The sequence below is a fragment of the Pezoporus wallicus genome, unplaced genomic scaffold, assembly GCF_028554395.1.
Source record: "Pezoporus wallicus isolate ANWC-B61680 ecotype Strahan unplaced genomic scaffold, APGP_CSIRO_Pwel_v1 contig_6580, whole genome shotgun sequence".
Taxonomy (NCBI): domain Eukaryota; kingdom Metazoa; phylum Chordata; class Aves; order Psittaciformes; family Psittacidae; genus Pezoporus; species Pezoporus wallicus.
The window spans coordinates 1,386,078-1,408,521 of NW_026635844.1; the positions used below are offsets into that span (position 1 = coordinate 1,386,078).

The 22,444-nt window shown below is 35.5% G+C and overlaps 1 protein-coding gene across 4 annotated transcripts in view; it reads right to left on the reverse strand.

Annotated features, from left to right (window-relative positions):
* Window positions 1-22,444, reverse strand: part of KIAA0825 (KIAA0825 ortholog) — a 247,989-nt gene that overhangs the window by 138,122 nt on the left and 87,423 nt on the right. For 3 of the 4 annotated variants that reach the window (XM_057398372.1, XM_057398374.1, XM_057398373.1), the window contains 7 exons: window positions 22,032-22,126; window positions 18,870-19,097; window positions 17,604-17,869; window positions 16,243-16,393; window positions 11,394-11,584; window positions 9,344-9,526; window positions 2,082-2,192 (listed from right to left, as the gene is read on the reverse strand). In XM_057398372.1, the coding sequence (XP_057254355.1) occupies window positions 2,082-2,192; window positions 9,344-9,526; window positions 11,394-11,584; window positions 16,243-16,393; window positions 17,604-17,869; window positions 18,870-19,097; window positions 22,032-22,126 (1,225 nt within the window). Of the gene's footprint in view, window positions 1-2,081; window positions 2,193-9,343; window positions 9,527-11,393; window positions 11,585-14,689; window positions 14,809-16,242; window positions 16,394-17,603; window positions 17,870-18,869; window positions 19,098-22,031; window positions 22,127-22,444 lie in introns of those variants that run through there. The other variant, XM_057398375.1, reaches the window with a different exon arrangement.

The following is a 22,444-nucleotide window of genomic DNA, read 5'->3' on the forward strand; positions in this document are numbered from 1 at the left end:
GTCTTGTTATGGACAGTGAATATGTATTTTTATTAGATATAAGAAGTAAAAACATAAAATCCAGGAAGAATTAGAATGCTCTAAGAATTAGTTTTCTGCAACACTTAAAGTGTCTTGTTCATAAAGTGTCTTGTTCATACATCAAATGCAATAATTCAAGAAAGAAAAGCTTCTGTGACATGAATATCGAGTGTAAAACCAAGACAAAAATAGAACACCTCAGAATATGTCCCTCAAATTACTTCATTACATACAGGGTCTTTCACTTTTTTTTTAATTGGGGTGTGGTTTCTGAGCAGCTGAAAGGTGCTTTGTTGAAAGAAAACACTAAATATTTTACCAACATACTTCACTCATTATCACCAGGACAATGTACATGGCTTTATATATGCGGACTGTCCTCACAAAGGCAGGCTAACTATCTTCTCAGACATGTGCTTTCTTTTACACTCCTCATTTTACCATTATGTGGTCAAGAAGATGCATATGTTTTCATTTTTCATAAAGGGAAAATATAGATAACTCTGGAGTAGTCTTATGCTACTTATCAAGACAAATCTGCCCTAAGTATCATTTCTAAAATACTAATTCCACCCCAAATAGAATTATATTCGACTGAAATGGTATCAGCATTTCCTTTACATACTTTTTCACAGCAGAGTGTACTCATTTGTGAAGTTTTCTTCCAAAACTGATAATTCACAGTATAATTTAAATTTTGACCAATGGCTTTAGAAGGCATCAAAGAGCTTAACATCTTTTCTACAATGAGTGCTTAATGAAGCGTAAATTTTCCCAGAAATAGAATAGATCCCTTTTCAATTGATCATGTAGTCATTCCCTCTCTTATATCCCCTATTTTCCTTTCTCTCTACCCATGTATAACTTAAAAAGCCACTGAAAAATTTTATTGAAACTCAACTGAGAGGTAAAAGTACTTGATCTTTCAAGCTTTAGAAAAACTTAAATTACTATTTCAAGCAGGGAAAAGGACACATTCTGAATTCTACAGTTATTCTCTTGGTTTGGTGTTCCAGGTAGCCAACCACACAACTTTGATTCAGTCACAGCATCTATTGCTTCTGGCTCAGCAGGTATCAAAGTCACCCAGGAAGGAGATAAAAGTACTGCTGAAATGTAGTAGGAGTGAAGATTAGGAAGAGAAATGTTTTGTGTAGTATGGAGCAAAATCGTAGGAAAGATATTGCGATATACAAGGTAGAAGATATTGTGTATATAAGCTAAAAGGTAGTAAATCCACATCATACTGGTCATTGGGAGGTCACCATAGGTCACCACTCACATGATAACATATTCCTCCAAAATAGAATAATACTTTCTCATTAAACAGAATAAAAATTTGTAAAAGCAGCTTTTCAGGAAAATGGAGAGTGAAAATCTCTCAGGAAATAACTTTTGAAGAGGAGGAGGAGGTGAAGGGGTTAGGAGAGAATCTGCACTGGTGTGGGAGTGCTTCAGGTTCAAAATTAGAAAGGGAATGACAGCACAGCTGGTAGCATATGTCTCACATGTAACTTGTCATTATATGCAGTGACACAGAAAAAGAAACTAAGTTTTTGCCTCTAATCATGCAGTAATCTCCCAAAAAATCAACTACGATCAAGCAGCATATTTTTCAATGAGTTATTTATATATCAAACTTTTTTTTTAACCAGCAATCATAAACAGGGAGGCATACATTCTTTATTATATGCCTTTCAAAAGAGCAACTGTGCTGAAATACATTATTGTCAAGAGCTATATACTCTTTAATTACAGGAAAACAAACTTACAGATAATTCAAATATCAAACATAATGAATAGACTAGCAAAAAGCTACACAGTGTACTGCTTTCAGTTTGGCCTTTCTTACAGACTGTTACTGTTAAAGTTTGAAAATTAGGAAAATTTACAATGAATTTAAAAAGATGTTTCTGTGGTTTTTCTTAATCATAATATCAATTAGGCATGTATTAATATATATTTTTCAAAATGTTAAAAAAAACTTCAAAATGTAACAGAATTTGATTAGTATTGACCAGCTAGTGATTCTTTAACAACAATCAACTTTTGATACTCACTTCAGTAAGGAAGAACAAGATGCTGGTACACAAAATACCCAGTGTAATGGGTGATAAAAGACTTCTGAAAAATCTTGAGGAAGATGTTCATCAGAATTGTCCAGAAATGTCCTGAAAAAAAACCAAATACTTCTGAATTACATGGAAGAAAATCCCTTCAGATCACTACTACTAAATACATACAAACACACAGAAAATCCCTTAAGACAAATAGTACTAATATGCATACGCATATATGACTGCAAATTTCTTTATGTACTGTTAAAAATGTCTAATATATCTTATTTATATTCACTCTTTGAAATTTAGTTTCTAGCACTGTTAGTACTGTTAAAGCAGTTTTCTTTGTATTTTCACTCCTATATAGCATATTTTCAAACTACATTCGAAAATGCATTGAATGAGCATTATTCTTCAGTCATTCATTTCTATAGCCCTTTTCTTTCTGCATAATACATGCATCATATTAACAATACTTTTATCATAATCAAGTAAAATATCTTTTTTAATTTTAATGGTTCTCTTTTGATTAACATTCAAGTACTTACAGTCTTTGGATTAAACTGGGCAAAAAAGTTGAACCAGAAGCTTTGGAACTTCACTGGTTTGTAAGAACTAGAATGCTGGTTGAAAAAGGTACTGTTTTCAAATATAAAGACTAGTGAGGAATTAGCTAAGCTAATTTTATGTCACTTCTGCATTACTTCTCTCACTTAAAGGATGTGAGAGGCAAAAAATCAGATGTGTTCAATTCAGTGATACTAAAAATTAACTGGTTTTATTAATTAATGATATTATGATTATTACATATGTGTATATATGAAAAGGATCATAAAATTTAATATTAGACTTTAATTACTATTTAATAATAAATAATAATAATAGATGTATTAGTATTTGTCAGTTCTGTAGCATACAATGTAGATGCAATAATGTGATAAGAGTGGATGCCCCTTGGGCTCTTACCCTTTTACTCTCATTTACACTGAATACAGTTGCATCAGAGAGGATATAGTTTGTAACATCCATCCTCTATTAACTATAAACAATGATCACTTCTTTTGCACCTTATTTTTTAAAGTAACTTGGCTGTAAACTTTTCATCTTAATAACTTTCCTTCCCTGAAGGTTGTTCCTTTAGGTATCATGTCTGGTATTTTCTAAGTTATATAAAGAAGGCAACTACCTTTAAAAATGCCACTTCTACAGAACTCATTTATGGTATATTTGCTTTACTTTCTGAAGTGATTCAATGTCATTCCCAATTTTGAGTCAGTATTTCTATTGCAGAAAAAGTAGAAGGACATTTAAAAATACCTCAGGAAAAGACATGAGGAGTTTTTCAGGACTTGTAAAAAGAGGATCTTTTTACAAGGCGCTAAAAAAAACTCCTGTCATGATACAGAAAGAATGAGAACGTATCTAAGCATTTAAAACTGGAGACAGAATAGAAACCTTTTGGAATAAAGCCTTCAGGAACTCCCAACCTAAAAGGTAAGATCTCCTCTTTCTTACAGGGTGCTTTGTCACCATGGCACTAACAGAACTTGTGCCTTGTCATTTAATTGTTTAAAGAACTCTTTTTCACAGCTGCAAGTTATCTAGAAGTGTAGCTGCATGCTTATAAGGTCACTGGCTATGAGACTCAGATGAAAGAAGAGAATTATGCAACAAAAAAGACTGGTGTGTAGCTTCTGAACTTCTCCAAAAGATGGATGATTTTTTTAGAAAAAAAAGTTACTAATAAAAAAAAAAAATAGTAATAATTTACTACAGATTTCAAAATTATCTTAAGTAAGCAGGGAGTCCCATGGAAAAGAGGAGCTATAAATGGCACAAGTTACTCCTGGGGAGATTCCAACTGGACGCGAGGAAAATTCTTCACAATGAGACCAACCAGCTACTGGAATAATCTCACCAGGGAAGTAGTGTACTCCCCCGAGTTGGACACTGTTACGATTTGTCTGGACAGTGTGCTGGGACATAGCACTTAGTGTGAGGTGTCCCTGCCCATGGCAGGGGGGGTTGGAACTAGACGGTCTTAAGGTCCTTTCCAACCCTAACTATTCTATGATCCTATTCTATGACATCTAGTCTAGGTCAGGCTTTGCCTAAAAAAGTTGGACCACATGATCTTGAGGTCCCTTCCAAGCTGGGATCCTATGATTCCATTGTCATCAGCTGCTTTGGGTTGGAAGGGATCTTAAAGCTCATCCAGTTCCAATCCACTGCCAAAGGCAGGGACACCTTCCATTAGGCCATGTTGTTCCAAGCCCAGTTCAACCTTGCCCTGAACACTCCCAGGGATGAGGCAGCCACAGCTTCTCAGGGCAACCTGCGCCAGCGCCTCACCACCCTCATATGGAAGAATGATATCATGGTACCTGAGCATAAGGATTAGCAGCACATGGTGAATTTGTGCTCTTTGTGAATTCATGAAAACCTGAAGATTAAAAATAAGCCAGAGATTGCAATATAGACAAAGGGAGAACCTGAACTACAGAATAATTATCTTAAACAGTAATTTAAACACTGTGAGAAAATTAAAGAAAAACCATTCACTTTACTGTTTCTCATCTGCTGAAATATTTTTCTTAATATAGTAAAGCATAAAGCAAACTTCCTACAAGAAAGCATGATAGATACAGTTTGGGTAGTAACCTAATAAAAAAAGTCTACATCTTTTCTACTGATATTGTCTAAAGTGTTGAGAGACTTCTGGGCTTAAGCAGCTTGCTTAGTGTGATTTTTAGCTGTCTCCTAAGTACAAGAACAGGGAAGGCTTTTGGACTCTGAGGCTTATAACAAAACCTGTACCCAAATTTTTAACTGAAACAGATAATCTGAGGGCCTTAAAATACTTGAAATACTAGAACAACTTCAAATACTATAAAAAAATTAAGTGTCTAATGTTAATATGATAATTCTGGTGCCAGCATTTCTCAGTGTCCACTGCCGGCTGTGTAATTCCTGTCAGGAAAACCCAACTCTGTGCCAGACAGTTTAATTCAACCACTCTTCTAACAGGCATATAATAATAGCTAGTAGGAGATTTGTTTTGACTACAAGTTATGTTAAAGCAGCTGCCTGTAGTCTCAAAGCAGCGGATGGCATCTGTGAAAGTATTTAATACCACAGCAAGTTTCCAGTTTCATTCTTCAGTAGAGTATGACAAGGTGAGAATTGATCTTGTAAGCCTCAGTGCAGGTGTGAAAAAATGAGATGCAAACAAGATATATCCTAATGGTATTTCCTTGGAGACTTCAAATGATTTAGCTCTATATCAGGAATAAACATGACTAAAAAGCAACTTCATGAATTAAAAATCATACATTAAAATTAAGAGAAATATTTTCAGTTATTACAGTTGAATGACAGATATCTTTACCCAACAGACAGCAATTTTACCAATAGCATCTCAAAATTATTCTCTCATAATTCAAGTAATTTACCTGATTTCTTGCTGAGAAAGTAAGACATGATAATTCATAGCATGGAAACATAAATAGGTGCATCCACCTTACTCTTAGTATCTTCCCTAACAGAAAGATTGTCATTTCCCACTCAGTACAGAAGACTAAAGAATACAGAAAACAAACCACAAGAACGTATCTGCTCCAATATGAGCAACCCTCAACCTGGTGCAGAAGACAGTCTCTTTTCTGAAGTCATAAATGGGTCTGTTGTACAGCATATTGCCAGCCTGCCTCTGGATGATTTAATTTTGTAAAAATAATGAATGAAGAACAGCATTGGATTGCCCTACAGAATCCACAAGCAGGATGGAAACTCTTAGATCCACTGAGAAAAACCACAGCTACTTGAACTGAGTAACTCACAACCTTGCCAGTGAGTAAGACTATGATAACTGGAAATTCTGAGGAATGAAAATTCTCCCTTTTTTCAGAGGTTTGGGTAAGTAGCAAGAAAATAACAACACCTAGTAGTTTTGGGGAACACATCCTGGAGACTGCTGTTGCTCAAGAGGTTCTTCAGCAACCTTGACAAAAGCAGACAGACATCAACAGACATTTAGGACATTTGCAGGTGTCACTAAACGGAGGAAAGCAGGTATGGTAGGTAACATAACGAATGGTAGAGTGCCAAGTCATGCACGACTGGGCCAACAGAAACTCACAAAGTTCACTGAGATAAAATGCAACTTTTTTGCTCCAGCAACAGAATTATAACAACCTTGGCTAGGAACAGACTGCCTGAGTACCAACCCTTCCCAACCCCAAGCCTGGGGTTTATAGGCAGCAGGGTGTTGAAATGAGGCAGTATATTGTTACTAGAAGCAATGCAAACCATACACTGGGCTGTATAAGGAATATGGCAAGCAAACTAAAGATTGTGATGCCTTACCCTATGTATTTTTCCCAGCTGTGGGTCCTACAGCTCAAGGAGGATGTGATGAAACTGGAAGGGACTAGACTGCATCATCTATGATGAAAGGTTGAGGGATCTAGTCTTCTTTACACTGGTGAAGAGGTAGCTAAAGGGTTGAGTCATCTAATGGCAGCCTACCCAGAGTAATTACACAGACAACACTGACAAGCTTTTCTGAGAAGGGGCTGGTGAGATACGGCAAGTCATAGCCAGCAGCTTTGAAGGTTCACACTAGATATTAAGCAATACTCTGCAGCAAGGCAGTGCAGCCATGGAACTGGTTTGCTCAGAGAGGCTGTAAAATCTCAGGTCCCAAAGGATTACATGGGTCAGCTAACACAGTCATGTCTGACTACTCTTGGTGATTATGCTGCTTGGAGCAGGAGGCTGGACTAGATGACCTCCACCAACCCTTTTCAACCAACAAGTCTACTACACTAAAGCTATTTCAGGAAGGCCAGAGAACAGTGAAGGAAAATGAAGCACAGAAAACTGAGTGAGTATTAAAAACTGATGAGTCAAGATTCATGGGTGAATTTAGGACTGGGTCTAAGAAGCCTTGTCATACATAAAAGAAACTTTAAGTGGCAGCAGAATGCAAAACACAAAATCACAAAATTAGGAAGGAGAAAGCCAGAATCGCTTTATTTTATGTTAAGGATATTATTAATTTTTCAGCACCCTTACTATTTCATTGCATTTTGATAACATAATAAAGAATCTTGAATAATTTTAATTCTCTGGAAGCAACAGTTTATAATAGAGCATCTCTAGTAAGCTGGAAACGAACCAGTCACTTTATTGTCTATCACGTTAGACAACTTTCTCATAATTTATTTATCATATCATATTTATCATTTTATTTATCATACAATTTTTTATTTATCATATTAGACAAATCCTGGAAAACAATGTTCTGCCCTCACCAGTTTTCTGATTACAGAAAACTTTTGCTGGCAGTCCAAAGATTAATTTAAATCTAGGCCCTGCAGTAAAATAAAAGTGAGCATGATAGATTTAAAAGAAAAATCTTTATTTAAATTCCAGTTAATCTTACAAATGTTTTGAGAGATACAGAGTCAAGCTAAACAATGGAAATTTTGATTACATATCTGTGATTGTAAAGAGAACTGATGAAGGATTAGTTCCCTTTAAAATCATAAGGAGCTTCTAAATTTGTTATTGATAGATTCTTAACATGGTGAACTACCCATAACTCAGTAAACAATGGAGCTAGGAATTCAACATGAAATTCAGTATATGAAAGTGTTTCCAACTGGATTATGATCATTCAAGAAGTTAATCTGTTTTTTCTTTTTATCTGGACAGTGGGTTAGGTTAAGGTTACTTACAATATTGGCTGTAATGAAACACACAATATAAAAGAACTGTTTTGACAGTGAAGTCTCACAGGTTTTGAAAACAGAACTTTTGAATTCACAGTTCATTAAAAATGCCCCTTTTTACTTACACAAAAGCATGTACTTTGTAGTAAATTAAATGAGCTGCTACATCCTGTGCATGTCAAGTTCCTGATCTCTAGAAAATCAAATTATGATATTGAAATTTATATGCCTAAATACGAAACCTATATGACCAAGTTGTTAGTCTGTAGCATTTTACATAAAATACAAATATGCTGCCTCACTCTCTCCATTGGCACTTTGTTCTGAAACTCACTGAGTTCTCAAGTTAGCACAGTTTTTATAATCATTCCAGGTATAGAGACTCTGTAAACAACATGGATTACTGGAGAAGCCTAGAATAGCTTAAAGGAACAGACTGTACTACATGTTTGTTTTAGTTCATCATTCTAAGGGCTTTCATGAAGAAGCAGAGGAAGTTACAGTTACCACAATGTCCATTCCTGCCTCCATTACTGTCATCACAGCAAGACTACCTAATCTGCTCATGAATCACCTTTTTAATTACTATTTTTTCATAAGCCTGCATTTTATAAGATCAAACATCTAGTTATAATCTACTTCTGCATGCTCCTCAGAGCCTACAAATAATGAAAAGTCTGAAAAGAGCCCACACATGGCAAAAAATATTTAAAGTAGCTTAACTGCAAGAGGTTGCCACCCTCTTATTTGCATAACCAGTATCACCTAGAATATTCTTGTTTAGAATAATAACTAAAATCCAGTTGAATAGGACTTGGCTTTCTTAGTTTGGGGTTTTGTTGTTTTTTCTTAATTTGTGATCTCAGTTTGTATGATACCAAATTTACAGCAGAGTTCTTATCATAGAATCTTAGGATCAGAGAATGGTTTGGGTTGGAAGGGACCCAAATGGATGAGTTAAAGCTCATTCATTACTTACAGAATTATTATGGGATGACAGCAGAACATTCTAATTCACCTGGAAGCTCTAGGTAACTAAATCTGAACTATTAAGTATGAAGATGAAAATCTTTTCAATTGTATAAGTGACTAAGTCCTTGAAAAACCATACCACAGGCTTTAATGCCATAGTAGTAAACGTTTTTAGACAGATAACAACGTTTCCAACACGTCCCCTAACTAAACAGTAAATTGCAAATTTAGAACAGTAATTATTAATGAAATTCTACTATTTATGTTACAGCGGAAATCTAACCAGATATTCACTGCATTCTATATTATGACCAGACAAAATGTGAAGTACAGGACTTGATCCAAAGCTAATAAAATCCCACAAGATATAATTGTGCTTTAGCTAAGCTTGTAAGGAGAAGTTCAAGACCAAATCAAGAAATAGCCGAAGCTTATAAAAATGTGTCAACACTACGCATTGCATTTGTATTTCAACACATTACTCATCTCGTAGATATACCCATGCAAGTTCAAGAACCAATTTTATCTCAAACTGAATGTTTCAGTCATACTCACTCATACAAATTCTTCAGTGGTGAAGTTAAAATAGCTAGCACAGACAGTAGACTATTGCAGTGGCTATGTATTTTATAGATCTTGAGATCTCTGACTTCATGTGGATTCAGAAACTCCTTAACAGAGCTGCAAACTGACCAGAGCATATCTTCAGTGGACATCAAAATTGCTGCAATATCAATTCTGTAGGGGGGAAAAAAAAAATAAAGAAAAAAGTGAAAATAACATTACTAGGGATATCAGGAGAGTGGTAAATTTCAGTTAAGTAGAGCTTTCCTCTGACAACATAAAACACCTAAATCACAGCATGGACTTCAAATTTCATCTTTCATCAGTGATGTAGGAATTATGAGCTACACTGTAAAAATTCAGCCACAGAAAAGTTGTTATTGACACTAGTCAAGAGGAGACTTAAAAAAAATTGGAAATTTCCTCTTTCAAAGGACAATGCCATTAGGCAGAAGCACCTTATTTTCTAAACTACAACTGAATACAATTAAATTTTCATTTCTTTATGACAAAAGTATAATTAGAACGTTCATACTATTTTTTAATCCTGCTGGTGCAAAAAAAAGTAATGATAAGTGAACTAAATCTTCAATTTGTAAAACTTAACCTGCCAAGCAACACATTACGACATGGAGCATTTCTGAGTCAGTAATGTGCTGCTGTTGATACTGGCTGGCAGAGCATCATGGGATACTGGCCTAAACAACAGCAAGAACCCCAAGAACCCAAAGTACAACAACATAATCTCAAAGGCTGACATACAACAGATAGGAAGCAGATGGATAACAGAAAATACACAGTAGGCGTGATGCTGGAGTGAAAAAAGTACCTCATTACCTAAAAGCCAATGGATGCATATGTGATCATCTGCATTTGTAAGGCTCATCTTATTTTTGGAAAAGCTAAGCAAACATGCATTTCTCTATACTGCAGATCAGATCCCTAATATTTCAAGAACCACTGGAAGAAAAGACCCCCTCCAAAGTACCATATTATAAATGAATACGTAAACCCTCTATGATAAAAATATATTGAATTATCTTAATTAAAAAGAATTTTTTCAATTGTGGATGGCTGGATAATTCAATTTACTTACTGACAAATTCAAGAATAGCCTTATTAAATAAAACAGCTTCTCTACAAAATGACAATGTAAAAAATCTTTCTTGTTTAGTATTTTTAAGCAAATTCATATAGAATTGACTAATACCACATTTAAGAAAAAATATATCAATATATATTTTTCATATTTCAGGGTATTTTTACTTTCCAGGAAATTTATAGCATCTTCCAGGAAAACTCTCTGTACCTAAAGATACAAAAATAGAATATATGTCTGCTGAGTGTGTCTCATTTCCTATAAACAGACAAGATAGGAAATGCACCAATTTATTTAACACACAACATTTCATAGAAAGAGAAAGGACAGAGGTAGGGTAAGCTTCCACCTGGAGACACCTGCTTTAGTATTTCTTGAAGAGACCCTCCTCTCTGGCAAACTGTAAGAATCCCAGCAAGAACTTCCACATTCATACTTCCTAAAACAACAGAAGGAATAGCCTCTTTCTTCTCCCTCCTTCTGTATCACTGGCTTCTTTCTGGCAAATGTTCTGATGTGACCTTCTAGCTCTTCCACTTGAAAAACCCTATGAAAACCCAAATTCTATTGGAACACATGGAGTTTTCTTCATGAATCAGTGATTTCAAATCCTGATGCTGCCAATGCTGCCCACATTTTCCGTTGCGCCACTACTCCTCAGTGCACTGTTTATCATGAGGCTTTCAAACCAAGTAAGCCGCTTATGGAACCATTTCACCAAGAGTTCAAAAGAGGTCTTTGATTCTGCCCAGTTTAGTGTATGACCACCAAATATACTGATATACACAAAATATATTGAATTCAAATGATGCCCAAGTAAGAATCTGTGTCTATCCCCTCTGCTGTGTTCATTAACACTTAAATTTGAATCAACAAAGTGCGCAACAGAAAACTAAGACTTACTTATCCATTAAAAACGTGTATTAAGTATACAACCATTACCTGATTTGTGGTGCTCTCTTGTAACTGGGACAGGCCTGACAATATCTGGAGGACAGAATAGACAAAGATTCCTCTAGTACATCTGTAAGAATCTCCTGGGCTGTCTTGGGGGGTAGAATAGTCCATAGATCATGATGAAGAGCACAGCAGAAGTAATGCCACATCTGGACAGAGAATGAGCATCTTTCCCCCTAGCAAAACCACCAATAAATAATAAAAACACACCTTCCAAATGTCAATTTAGTTCCTGTAAGTCTAATTAATTCAATCTGAAAGAAAATAAATTAAAAGTTTCAGGCACATAATGACCAAAAAGTGGTCCTTGACAAGTTGTGAAACTTCTTTATTAGCAAGAAAGCTCATGTTCAATTTCAGTTACAAAACTAGAGCTCTGCCACAAAACCAGACTACAGCATTTACCTCTTATATCCTTAATTAACCTATTCTCAAAACCCACTGTGTTTTAAGATTAGTTTAAAAACACATACAGTATTCTGTACTGACTATAACAGTCAGAGGAATTTAATATAGCAGTTTCTTTGTCCTCAAAAGAAAATAATAATTTAAATTACTTAAGCATACCTATTTCAACAAACTCATAATTGCTACACATAACCATGATTACAAAACATCGATTATATATGATGGAAATGCAGTGAGAGCAGAAAAATATAACTGAACAATTAAAATGATAATAAGAGATGTTCAGAATTTTTTAGTAAGATTAATTTTCATCTTATAATGTCAACTCATTGAAACAAAACAGTTTCTAGGAAGGCATCAGCATCAGTATTAATATTTCATTATTTATACAGAACCACTCCAATATGATACAGAGATAAAGACAGAGGAGTCAAACTCACATTGGTTAATCCATAACATCTCCCAGTACATGATTCAAATCACATCTAAATATTTCAACTAGTATCTATTCAAAAGATTCTATTATTCTCTGCCCATAGTATGGGGGGTTAGAACTATATGATCCACCCGAAACCATTCTATGATTATGATAAAGCTGTGTCAGAACAAAGACTTGAATCTTAACTTGAAAAATTACAATGGAGTTGAGAAATATTTTAAGAATTTGTTGATATTTTAGCATTATCAAAAATATAAAATAACCCCATGAGTTTTAAAACACTGTAAGAATTTGATATGCATTCTCTAATAATAATAAGCAAAAAAAAAAAAAATCTGTCTTGCTTTTTTACACACACCGCATGAACAGATTATTGGGAGTTTTCATTATTCAGTGGATCTCTGCCATAATAATCAAAGCGTATTTTATATTAAAAACGGGTAAATTATGACAAAGAGGGGAAGTACCAAACTCTAAAGCAGAAGAGAGAAATGTAATACAGAGAAGTTTCAAGACAAAATTATATGCCTACTTTTCTTCATACCTACAACCATGGGAATCTTATAACTGTTTTAACCATATTTCAACTGAGAAATCAAACCAAATCACTCTGGTATTTTGAACAACGAAGCACTTGACAAGTGTTTCCACACAGGTAAAATAGGATTGTCTTATATTGTTCAAAAATTGATATAATAAAATTATGGACATACTAAAATAATTTTCTGTTTTTCTTGTGTGAAATAAAATTACATTATTATAGCATGATATACTGAAAAAGTACAAGTTTAATTCACAACTCAACTCATAACTCCATAGCTTTACATAATTCAAATGCTGAAATATTTCTGTAAGGTGGGGTTTCTTAGACACATTACCATGACTATTCTTGGGGTATGTTCCAGTAGAACTTGCCAGAAATAAATCCCTAACCCTACCTCACAGACATTTTGCTAACATTTGCCTTTCTTTCTAAAAACATTACAACTGTTACAGAATAAATTTACCAGGTGAAAAATAATTAGTTTGAATGCCTAATGGAAGCTAATTTATTTAGTTCATAGAATCATAAAACGGTTAATTTACAAAAAAAAAAATAAATTCAAAACCAATGCAGTCTTAGCACCCAGAAATATAATTCTAAACTGACTATTTATTTTTTTTTTAAGTTACTGAATGTTGGTGAGTTAACCTTAAACACAAAATGCTTCACTTTCTCTGTTTTATTCAGTCTAAAGCAGTAAATTGAACAATACACATTTTCTAACATTGTACCTCTATCACAGAAGCAACAGTGTCACTGAAGATCTAAATAAGATTCGTTCCTTTTCTGACCTGTTTTTCAATTTGTTGCCATTTCTACTGGTAAACATCTGCTATTTTTGCAGGCTTCATTTTATACAAACAGATGTGAACTTTTATTTAGTTTACATATCACGAAACAAGTAGCTGTGCTTTATTGCATAAGCCAGTCAATATTATGTTTGAACAGACAATTCTTTATTCATTGACTATTAGAAAACGTAAGTTCTCAAAGCCACAGCAGATGTTTGCTACACTAAAGGCTCCCTTCGGACGCCTAAGCTGGAACGCTGGCCAGTGACACAGTGGGTGTTCAGTGTACCGAGCCCAGAGTTTCCCTCCCTGGCAGCTCAGACTCCAAGTGTTGAACAGGAACTGCTCTCAGAGGTCAGCTCACATCTCACACCACCATCAATTCACTACTTGTATCTCACAAAATCTCTTCTTAACTCTCCTAAAAGGCTTTCAGAACTTTTGGTGATCTCACAGTGATTATAATAGTAATGTGTTCACCCTCTAATTATAACTGGTCTTTTGGCTTTTAATCCCGGTCCCGCATTGAGTTAGTTATGAAAATCAAAAATATATTTTAATTTTTTTATTTATTCTTATTTTTAAAATGCAGCAAATTCTTTTACAGAATGTAATAACCATTTGCTACCAATCTTGTTCTTCTCAGATATCACCATTGTACAAACAAACTAATAAATGGATATGGAAACTGCAGTTCTCTGTAATCAAACACAGACACTGTCCCCTGCCCTTTCCTCCTTTCCCTTTGTCTTTCAGTGGGTTTGGGTTTTTCCTGGATGACTTACACAAGTAATTCTAGCAGTCTTATTAATCAATATGTCATTAGTGGCGTACAGAAAGGAAGGCTATCACATATTCTTTTTAATACCAGTTGAAAGTCATCTATTATTGGGGAAAAAGAAGAGTAACTTATGTCATTCTTCAAGTGTAAGATTGCCATTTTGATTGTAATCAAGTATGCAAGACAAGAATGAGGAACTCACAAAAGTGCAAGATATGTTCCAACTGAGGGAGGAGGCACTTGTACCAGAGCCTGCTTTTGATGAGTGGCAAAGTCTTCTGGCACCTGACTTGAAGCTACTCTTGTTCTGTGAGCCTCACGCTTCCTGCAGAGCTTAGACCTCAGAAGGAGCCACCTCTCACCGCTAGGAGTTTCAGTAGGTTGTTGCCTCCATAACAATCAATAGGTCTTACACCAACCTCTTTCATTTGAGATGCCTACAAGAGCACAATGAAAGTAGTGGCTTGTTAGCGTTGTGTCTCTTGCAGGCACCCTGAGCAGATCATGGTCCACTCTTGGGCAATGGTCCATGGTCCATGGCCCAATAAAAAGCACAGAGTGATGACATAAAATTATATCCCAGCAATACAGAGCTGACATGCCAGCTTTCTTCATCCCTTTCTACACACATCAGTTCTGACCAGTGATGATAAAAATGTTTAGCTAAACTATACCCTTTTTTCTTGGGACAGCTATTTCTGACAATTAGGTTTCCTCCACAGTGAATAGTTATTGGCCCCTTAATAAACAGGACATGGCACCATATGGTGAAGTGAAGATCATGTCATGAATTTTGAGTTGCCAGAAGCTGCTAAATTTCTTACCTGATCAACTGAGGACATCTGTGCTCACATTCAAACAAAAGTAAAATTCTTGTTTACTTATCCTTCAGAGGTGGGCATTTTTGTAATTACGCATATTAAGGTCTGCAACACCTGTCTAGCACAGATTTCTGTCACTGACTCAGGAGCTTTTATATTACATCTGTAGAATACATGCATCACACAGACTTTTCTCTCATGTAAGAGCTGTAGAAAACAGTTAACAAAACCACTTTAATCCTCTCACACAGCAAATGATATAAGGAAGACAAGGACGTTGGCTCCAAGAGATCTCAGTTATTCATGATAAAAAAACATATAACACTTCCACTTCATCCAGAAATTAAGTGAAAATAATTTCAAACAGTATATGTCAGCCTATGTCTCCATTTGAATGGAATGAAGAAAAAACCCCAATAAATGCTAATTCACTTGATGGTTTTTTTTCAGAGAATCATTAGGAGGTTTTTAGCAGGTTTTTTTTTCACAGAATCGTTAGGGTTATTGTTTAAGACTAGATCTGTGACTTCAAAATGCAGATGAAATGGCAGTGGTTATCTCAGAAATACACTGTTGTATAATGAAAGTAACTATATTGATGGTCTGTCTTTGTTATAGTCTTCACTTACCAAAGGTAAAAAGGGGAACTAGTTAAAAAAAAAAAGAAAAAAAGCAAAGAATGAGATTTAAAATTTTCAAGAGAAAACCTGCTTTCGTTTTCATATGTCATGCTTTCTGTAAGAAGAGTTAAAATGACTTCTCAATGTCTTCTTGAGTTCTGTATAAATGTCTTGAACTTGACAGAATATTTTATTAAGCAAATGACACAAACACTCCATCGTAACAATTTATCTTATCTTTAAATGCTTATGTGTTCCTACATCATTCCTACAGAGGCATTTGCCTGCAATAATATATATTTCAAAGCAGTAAAATCCAATAATCTTTATGTAAAAATAATGCTGATCTTATGCTTCTAATTAATTAGAGAGCTGGCAACCAGTAAAACACATTTTATAAAAGGGAGGCACAATAAACTTAACCTCACACCTCATAAAAAGCTTTGTAGTCATCCCAGTGGTGGCTCTCAGCATCCTGTAAAATGCTTGTAGCACAAACTCTGACACAGTAGTTCGTAACTTGAAACTGAAGAACACTGATGAATTCCTGATATTGTTGGACAGGCATGAGGGACAGGGGTCTGTTTAGAGAGAATGATCAAAGAGGCAAAGATTGAAAGGCTGTGCAATAGGAAGTAACAATCCCCAGTTATCAATCACTAATTTCCTCTTGGTCTTGAAGGCTGAAACTAATATTCACTTTTGAAAAGTATCTGGTCTTTGTTTCACAAACTCTTTAAATATTCTGCTCATCTCCAAGTTCTCATTTAACCACATTACTGAAAAATATATTCATTCTATTTTCTGAGATAAAAGTATGTTTGTCATTCAGTTACTGGGAGATTCTGGATTGAAACATAATTGCATCAGCATCGAGTGTGATAAAAAAAAACATAAAGAGAGTCCAGAGATTACTTTTGGTAGGCATGTACTAAGGAACTTTCATAATACACATGCGTAGAATTATTGAGCAATATTTTGGCTCAAACTTCCCATTCAAAAAGATATATTTCATGCAGGAGAGAGTAAAATATCAAAGGGAAAGCAGCTCAGCAGTGCAGACAAACCCTTAGAAATCCTACATTCCTTGAAAACTGCACCAGTTCAGGTGTCCCTCCCATTTTCTGCTTTTAAATTACATGTGTCAGAAAAACATGGACTAATGAAGAGATTCCTAGTATCTTAAGGCAAAATCTCCTAAAAGCAGAGCAAATGTAATTATATTGCCTCCCAGGGCAAACACTGACATAGAATTTACACTAGTACTTCATATCATCTCCAATTTTTATTCTGTGTGCAACAAAAAATTAATTCTAAAACTACAGTGGATGTATTTTTTCACCTATTTGGATACAGATGGTATAAGGTAAAAACACAGGAATGTATATTTATACTGTCCTCTAAGATTGGTATGTGCTAAAACAGATTTTATGAAAATTCAGCTATTGCAAAGGTCAGAAAAGGAAATTAATGCCTTAGCCTTTTATTTATATGATAGCAAAGAACATTCAGTTCACTGGACAATCCTATTTACTTAAGCTTAATAAATAAAAAATATAGATCTGCAAATCAAATGCAGATCTTAAACATACAAATAATTTGTTTTGCAATAGATGCTTTAGATTATCAACGGCTTTGATTCAGATCTTTCCGTAAGTAACACACACAGTAACTGTGCTGAAAAATATGATGCAATTTGGAAAACTACCACCATACTGTATCATCCAAAATGGAAAGAAGCCCTGTATTATTTATGTTTGAATTAAACCATTATAAGACAAAGGGACTCACTTTTTGCTTGTTTCTCTCATTAAATTGCTATACGCTGTAAAATGCTGAGAGACATATATTGCTGTGGAAAGGGCAGCATACAAGTCTTGCAGGGGAGCTTTGGAGGGGACGTCTTTGCTCTTCTCCTCCAGTCTTGCCAGGACAGCTGTTGCCACTTTGCTACAGGCCTCCACAAAATTTGCTCTAATTTCCTGGAGGGAATCATCTCTGCATGCCAGAGCCAATGGAAGTAATGTGTCAAGTTCTTCCATGATGTCAGAACAAAACTGAGAGAAATAAACATGGCGTTGTTATTTGTATTCTGACAGCACTGTTTAATTTATACACACTAGGGTCAGATTCTTGAATAATGAAATTGGCATAAAGCATAAATATATGAAATCAGCTTTAAAAACATTTCATTCTGTTATACAGGGGTGAAGCGTTTATCTGCAGTAAATGAATTATTATTTCATTCCTTCTTGCTTGAAAGCTGCATAATATATGATGAGAAAAAAAAGAAAAACATCTTTGCTAGTAGTGCCTTCATTTTGTTCATGATTTCATGAGATGCACATTCAAAGCATAACATTAATTCCTTGTAAACAAAAATGATTTTCTCAATTTATTTTTGAAAATACACATATTTCTTAATACTGAATTTGAAAACAAACTTATAATTTCCATCTAAATTCATACATTGATCTCCCTAAAATTATCTCCCAAAGCTTGTGTCTTTTTGAGCAAATGTTCATTAACAGTATTTAAAATTTGCTAGAACAGTTGCAAAGCTTACTAAATAAAAAAATCCTCAAAATTTCAAACACATATCTCCTTAGAAAAACAATTTAATTAACCATCATAAATGACCTTTCAGCCAAATCAGGAACTCTAATTTGGCCATATTGTTGGTTATGCTGATTAGTTAAATGGCATGTCTAAAGATAGGAATACAGGAAATCCCTTTATAGCTACTCTTCAAAGCTTTCAGCATTTTCCCATCAAACCACTTGGTAACAGAGCTGATACTAATCAGAATGTTTTAGAACTTTTTGGATGAAAAAAATCATGCCGGCAAAGTTTAAAAGTTAATTCTTTCAAGTATAAGACTATGGGCTATTGTATAAAGCTCTGCTCAGCCTCATATTATAATGCCTCTCACTTTCTTTTTAATTCCATTTATATAAGATATAGAATATTAATGGCACTGTAAGTACTTCAAAGTGTAGACAGCAAACAGCCTTGGCATTCTGTCTCCTCTCAAACTTCAGATCTTTTGATACCTGCCTTAGCAATTCGTTTTGGTTGCTCCTCCTGTTGGACTGCTCTGCAGGACTCCCTCATTTGCTGGTTGTTTACAAGACTCATTGCATAGCTTGCAGCTGAAAACTCTTCTTTCTGCTCATGTTGAAGAATTTTAGCTGAAAAATCCTCTATTGCTATTGTTATACAGTGAGCCACAGAAGAAGAAAGGTCTTTAAATGCATTTCTCCAGCCAAAATTCAGCAAAATAGGCTGAAACACATATTTATATTAAATCAATCCAAATTCATTACTGAGTGTTATTATTGTCTGAAACTTATACAAACATTCATAATTAAACTAAAGGACACCGTCACCTTCTGAAATTCATCTGAGTAACTTAAAATTTGCTTGCCTTGAAATCATATTAGATGTAGTATATACACTCAACAAAAGTGAACATAGAATCATAGAATCATAGAGTAGTTAGGGTTGGAAAGGACCTTAAAATCATCAAGTTCCAACCCCCCTGACATGGGCAGGGACACCTCCCACTAAACCATGTCACCCAAGGCTCTGTCCAACCTGGCCTTGAACACCGCCAGGAATTGGAGCATTCAACAACTTCCCTGGTATCGTGGTTTAAACCCTAGCCAGACAGCTTGTTGACTCACTTCCCCTCCTTCTTGACCTCCCCCTATTCCCGGAGGGATGGAGAAGAGAATCAAAAAGAATGCAACTCCCACGGGTTGAGATAAGAACAGTTTAGCAACTAAGGTATAACACAAATCGCTACTGCTACCACCAATAATAACAATGATAAAGGAAATAACAAGGGAAGAGAATACAACGTCTCACCACCAGCCAACCAATAACTCGCCCCACCCCACCTGACCGAGCACCGACTGATACCTCGTCCAACCCTGCAGTGCCCTAGCCCTTCTGGGTAACTCTCAGTTACATCCCGGGCATGATGTGCTGTGGTATGGAATACTGCTTTGGTAAGTTTGGGTCAGGTGTCCTGTCTCTGCTTCCTCCCGGCTTCCCCTCCTCTCTGGCAGAGCATGAGGCTCACAAAGTCCTTGGCCAAACCAAAACATCAGTGTTATCAGCTCTGTTCCCAGGCCAAAAGTCAAAACACAGCGCTGCACCAGCTACTAAGAAGGAGAAAAATGACTGCTGAAACCAGGACACCTGGGCAACCCATTCCAGTGCCTCACCACCCTTACAGGAAAGAATTTCCTCCTTATATCCAACCTAAACTTCCCCTGTTTAAGTTTTAACCCGTTACCCCTTGTCCTATCACTACAGTCCCTAATGAAGAGTGCCTCCACAGCATCCCTATAGGCCCCCTTCAGATACTGGAAGGCTGCTATGAGGTCTCCATGCAGCCTTCTCTTCTCCAGGCTGAACAGCCCCAACTTTCTCAGCCTATCTTCATACGGGAGGTGCTCCAGTCCCCTGATCATCCTCGTGGCCCTCCTCTGGACTTGTTCCAACAGTTCCATGTCCATTTTATGTTGAGGACACCAGAACTGCACACAATACTCCAGAGTATGCACAAAATACAGCAGAGTGGGCACTGAGAGAGAGGGCAGGATCACCTCCTTCGACCTGCTGGTCATGCTCCATTTGATGCAGTCCAGGATGCATAACAATATTAAATTTGTCAGCAAATGTTAAAGAAATAAATTTATAAAAGATTCCATTTAAACAAGACAGCTTTTTAAAACCCATACTTCATCTTTACATTTATAATCTTTAACAGAATGCGCTTAATCAAGTATAACCATTTTCAACAGTTTAACAAGTAATCCAGCAATGTATACCCTGTAATAATTTTCACTGCAAGGCAGTAAGTGGATGGTACTAACCATGAATATTAAAGGAAAACTTGAAAACTTTTCAAGAAGCTGGTTTTAACACAGCCACACTGGTTATCACTTTTCTAGAGCTGCATTTAGCAAAGATTAAAATGTTTAAATAGACATTTCTAGGTTTGAGACAATGCTGGCTTTTATTATGGTTTAGAACAGTACCCTGCCTTCTATAAATAGAGACCTCTGAAGTTATCTGAAATGTAGCAGTTGTGAGAAGAAGACACAGTAGGACATTATTACTTTTGCACTAATCTTAATTTGCATTGCTTATCTGACATACAGCAGACTTAAACATTACTGGAAGTGGCAAATTGAGAGTTGCAACACTGTAAGAGAAATATTTTAGTGACATAAGACATACAGTAAAGATGCCCACCATAAACACATAGTAGGACAAAAGAATAAAAGGATTCCTAATGAATTGTGGCTCTAATACTAAATTGGAAGACAAGGAAGGGCTATTAAGTGAAGCCCTTCCAGCTTACTCCAATTTAGAAGTTGCCTTCTCCTTCCGTTCTCTTTCTCCCTCCCGAAAATGAACTCCAGCGAGCACAGAGACAACTTCCATGGATGCCCACTCTTTCATTCCCTCTTTCTTTCTTTTTTTTTTTTTTTTTTTTTTTATCTTGGGTCAAGTAAAGCTCAATTCTCTCAAAAATATTGTTCTTTGCAACCTGTAATAGGAACATTAGTCTCACAAACTGATTCAGCATACATTCTAAAAAGTGATTTCACCATTAAAATTGAGCCATTAGGAAATTAAATTCCACTAATGTAAAATAACAGACTTCTTAGAGCATTTAGGTCCCAAAACCTCAAAAATTAAAATGTGTTTAGTAGCAAATGTAAGCCAGACTAGTACTTACTCTTGCATATACATTCTACAAAGCATAGTGCTTACTACACAGCTGTTTGTTGGCATCAAAGAAACTGGACATTATGTGAGTACTTAGTCCTATTTGATCACGATGATCAAATGCTAAGAACTTTATAGATTTTTTTTTAAGATTCTGCTGTATTTAAGAATGCATTTAATTCTGAAGAAAGCTATAATACTTTGGCATTTTTTACTGTTTTGTCATGAGGTATCTCATATTTCTGATGTTAAATCCATACTATCATTAAATCTTAAATAACAACCAATTCTTCATGAATGCTGCAAGATTTCATTCCATTGTAACTGAGACTTTGCAGCTAAAATTAATCACAGTAGCTAAATAATGAAACTATGACAATAGGTGTTTACAATGAACATGGTGACAGACTACACTGGAGACACAGACAAAAGAAAATCCCCTACAAAGTGCACGACTCTTTTCGTACTCACCTCTTCTACCTGAAGTAACTGTTCAGGAAGCACACTGGTTTCATTTGCTCTACTTTCTCCTATTAAAAGCTCCCCACTAGCTTTCTTCAGAAATCCTGCACAGTATGATAAAAGGGATCAAAGTTAAGATTAATTCTGTAGAAAAGTCAGCAGCCTACAACACATTCTGATATATCAATATGAAGCATAAAAAAACCCTCAACAAGACATAGGGGAACACTAATGATGAAGTCAAATTTAAGTTATACACAGCTCCTTTTATATAACATGATGAAATCCACATCCCATTGCATTCAGATTTTATACAAACATACATATAAATGTGTAAAATATAGTTTCTTTTGTCATTAATTCATTTTTATACTGATGGTGCAGTCACCTACTCCTAGGGAGAACAGATAATGTTAGAACAT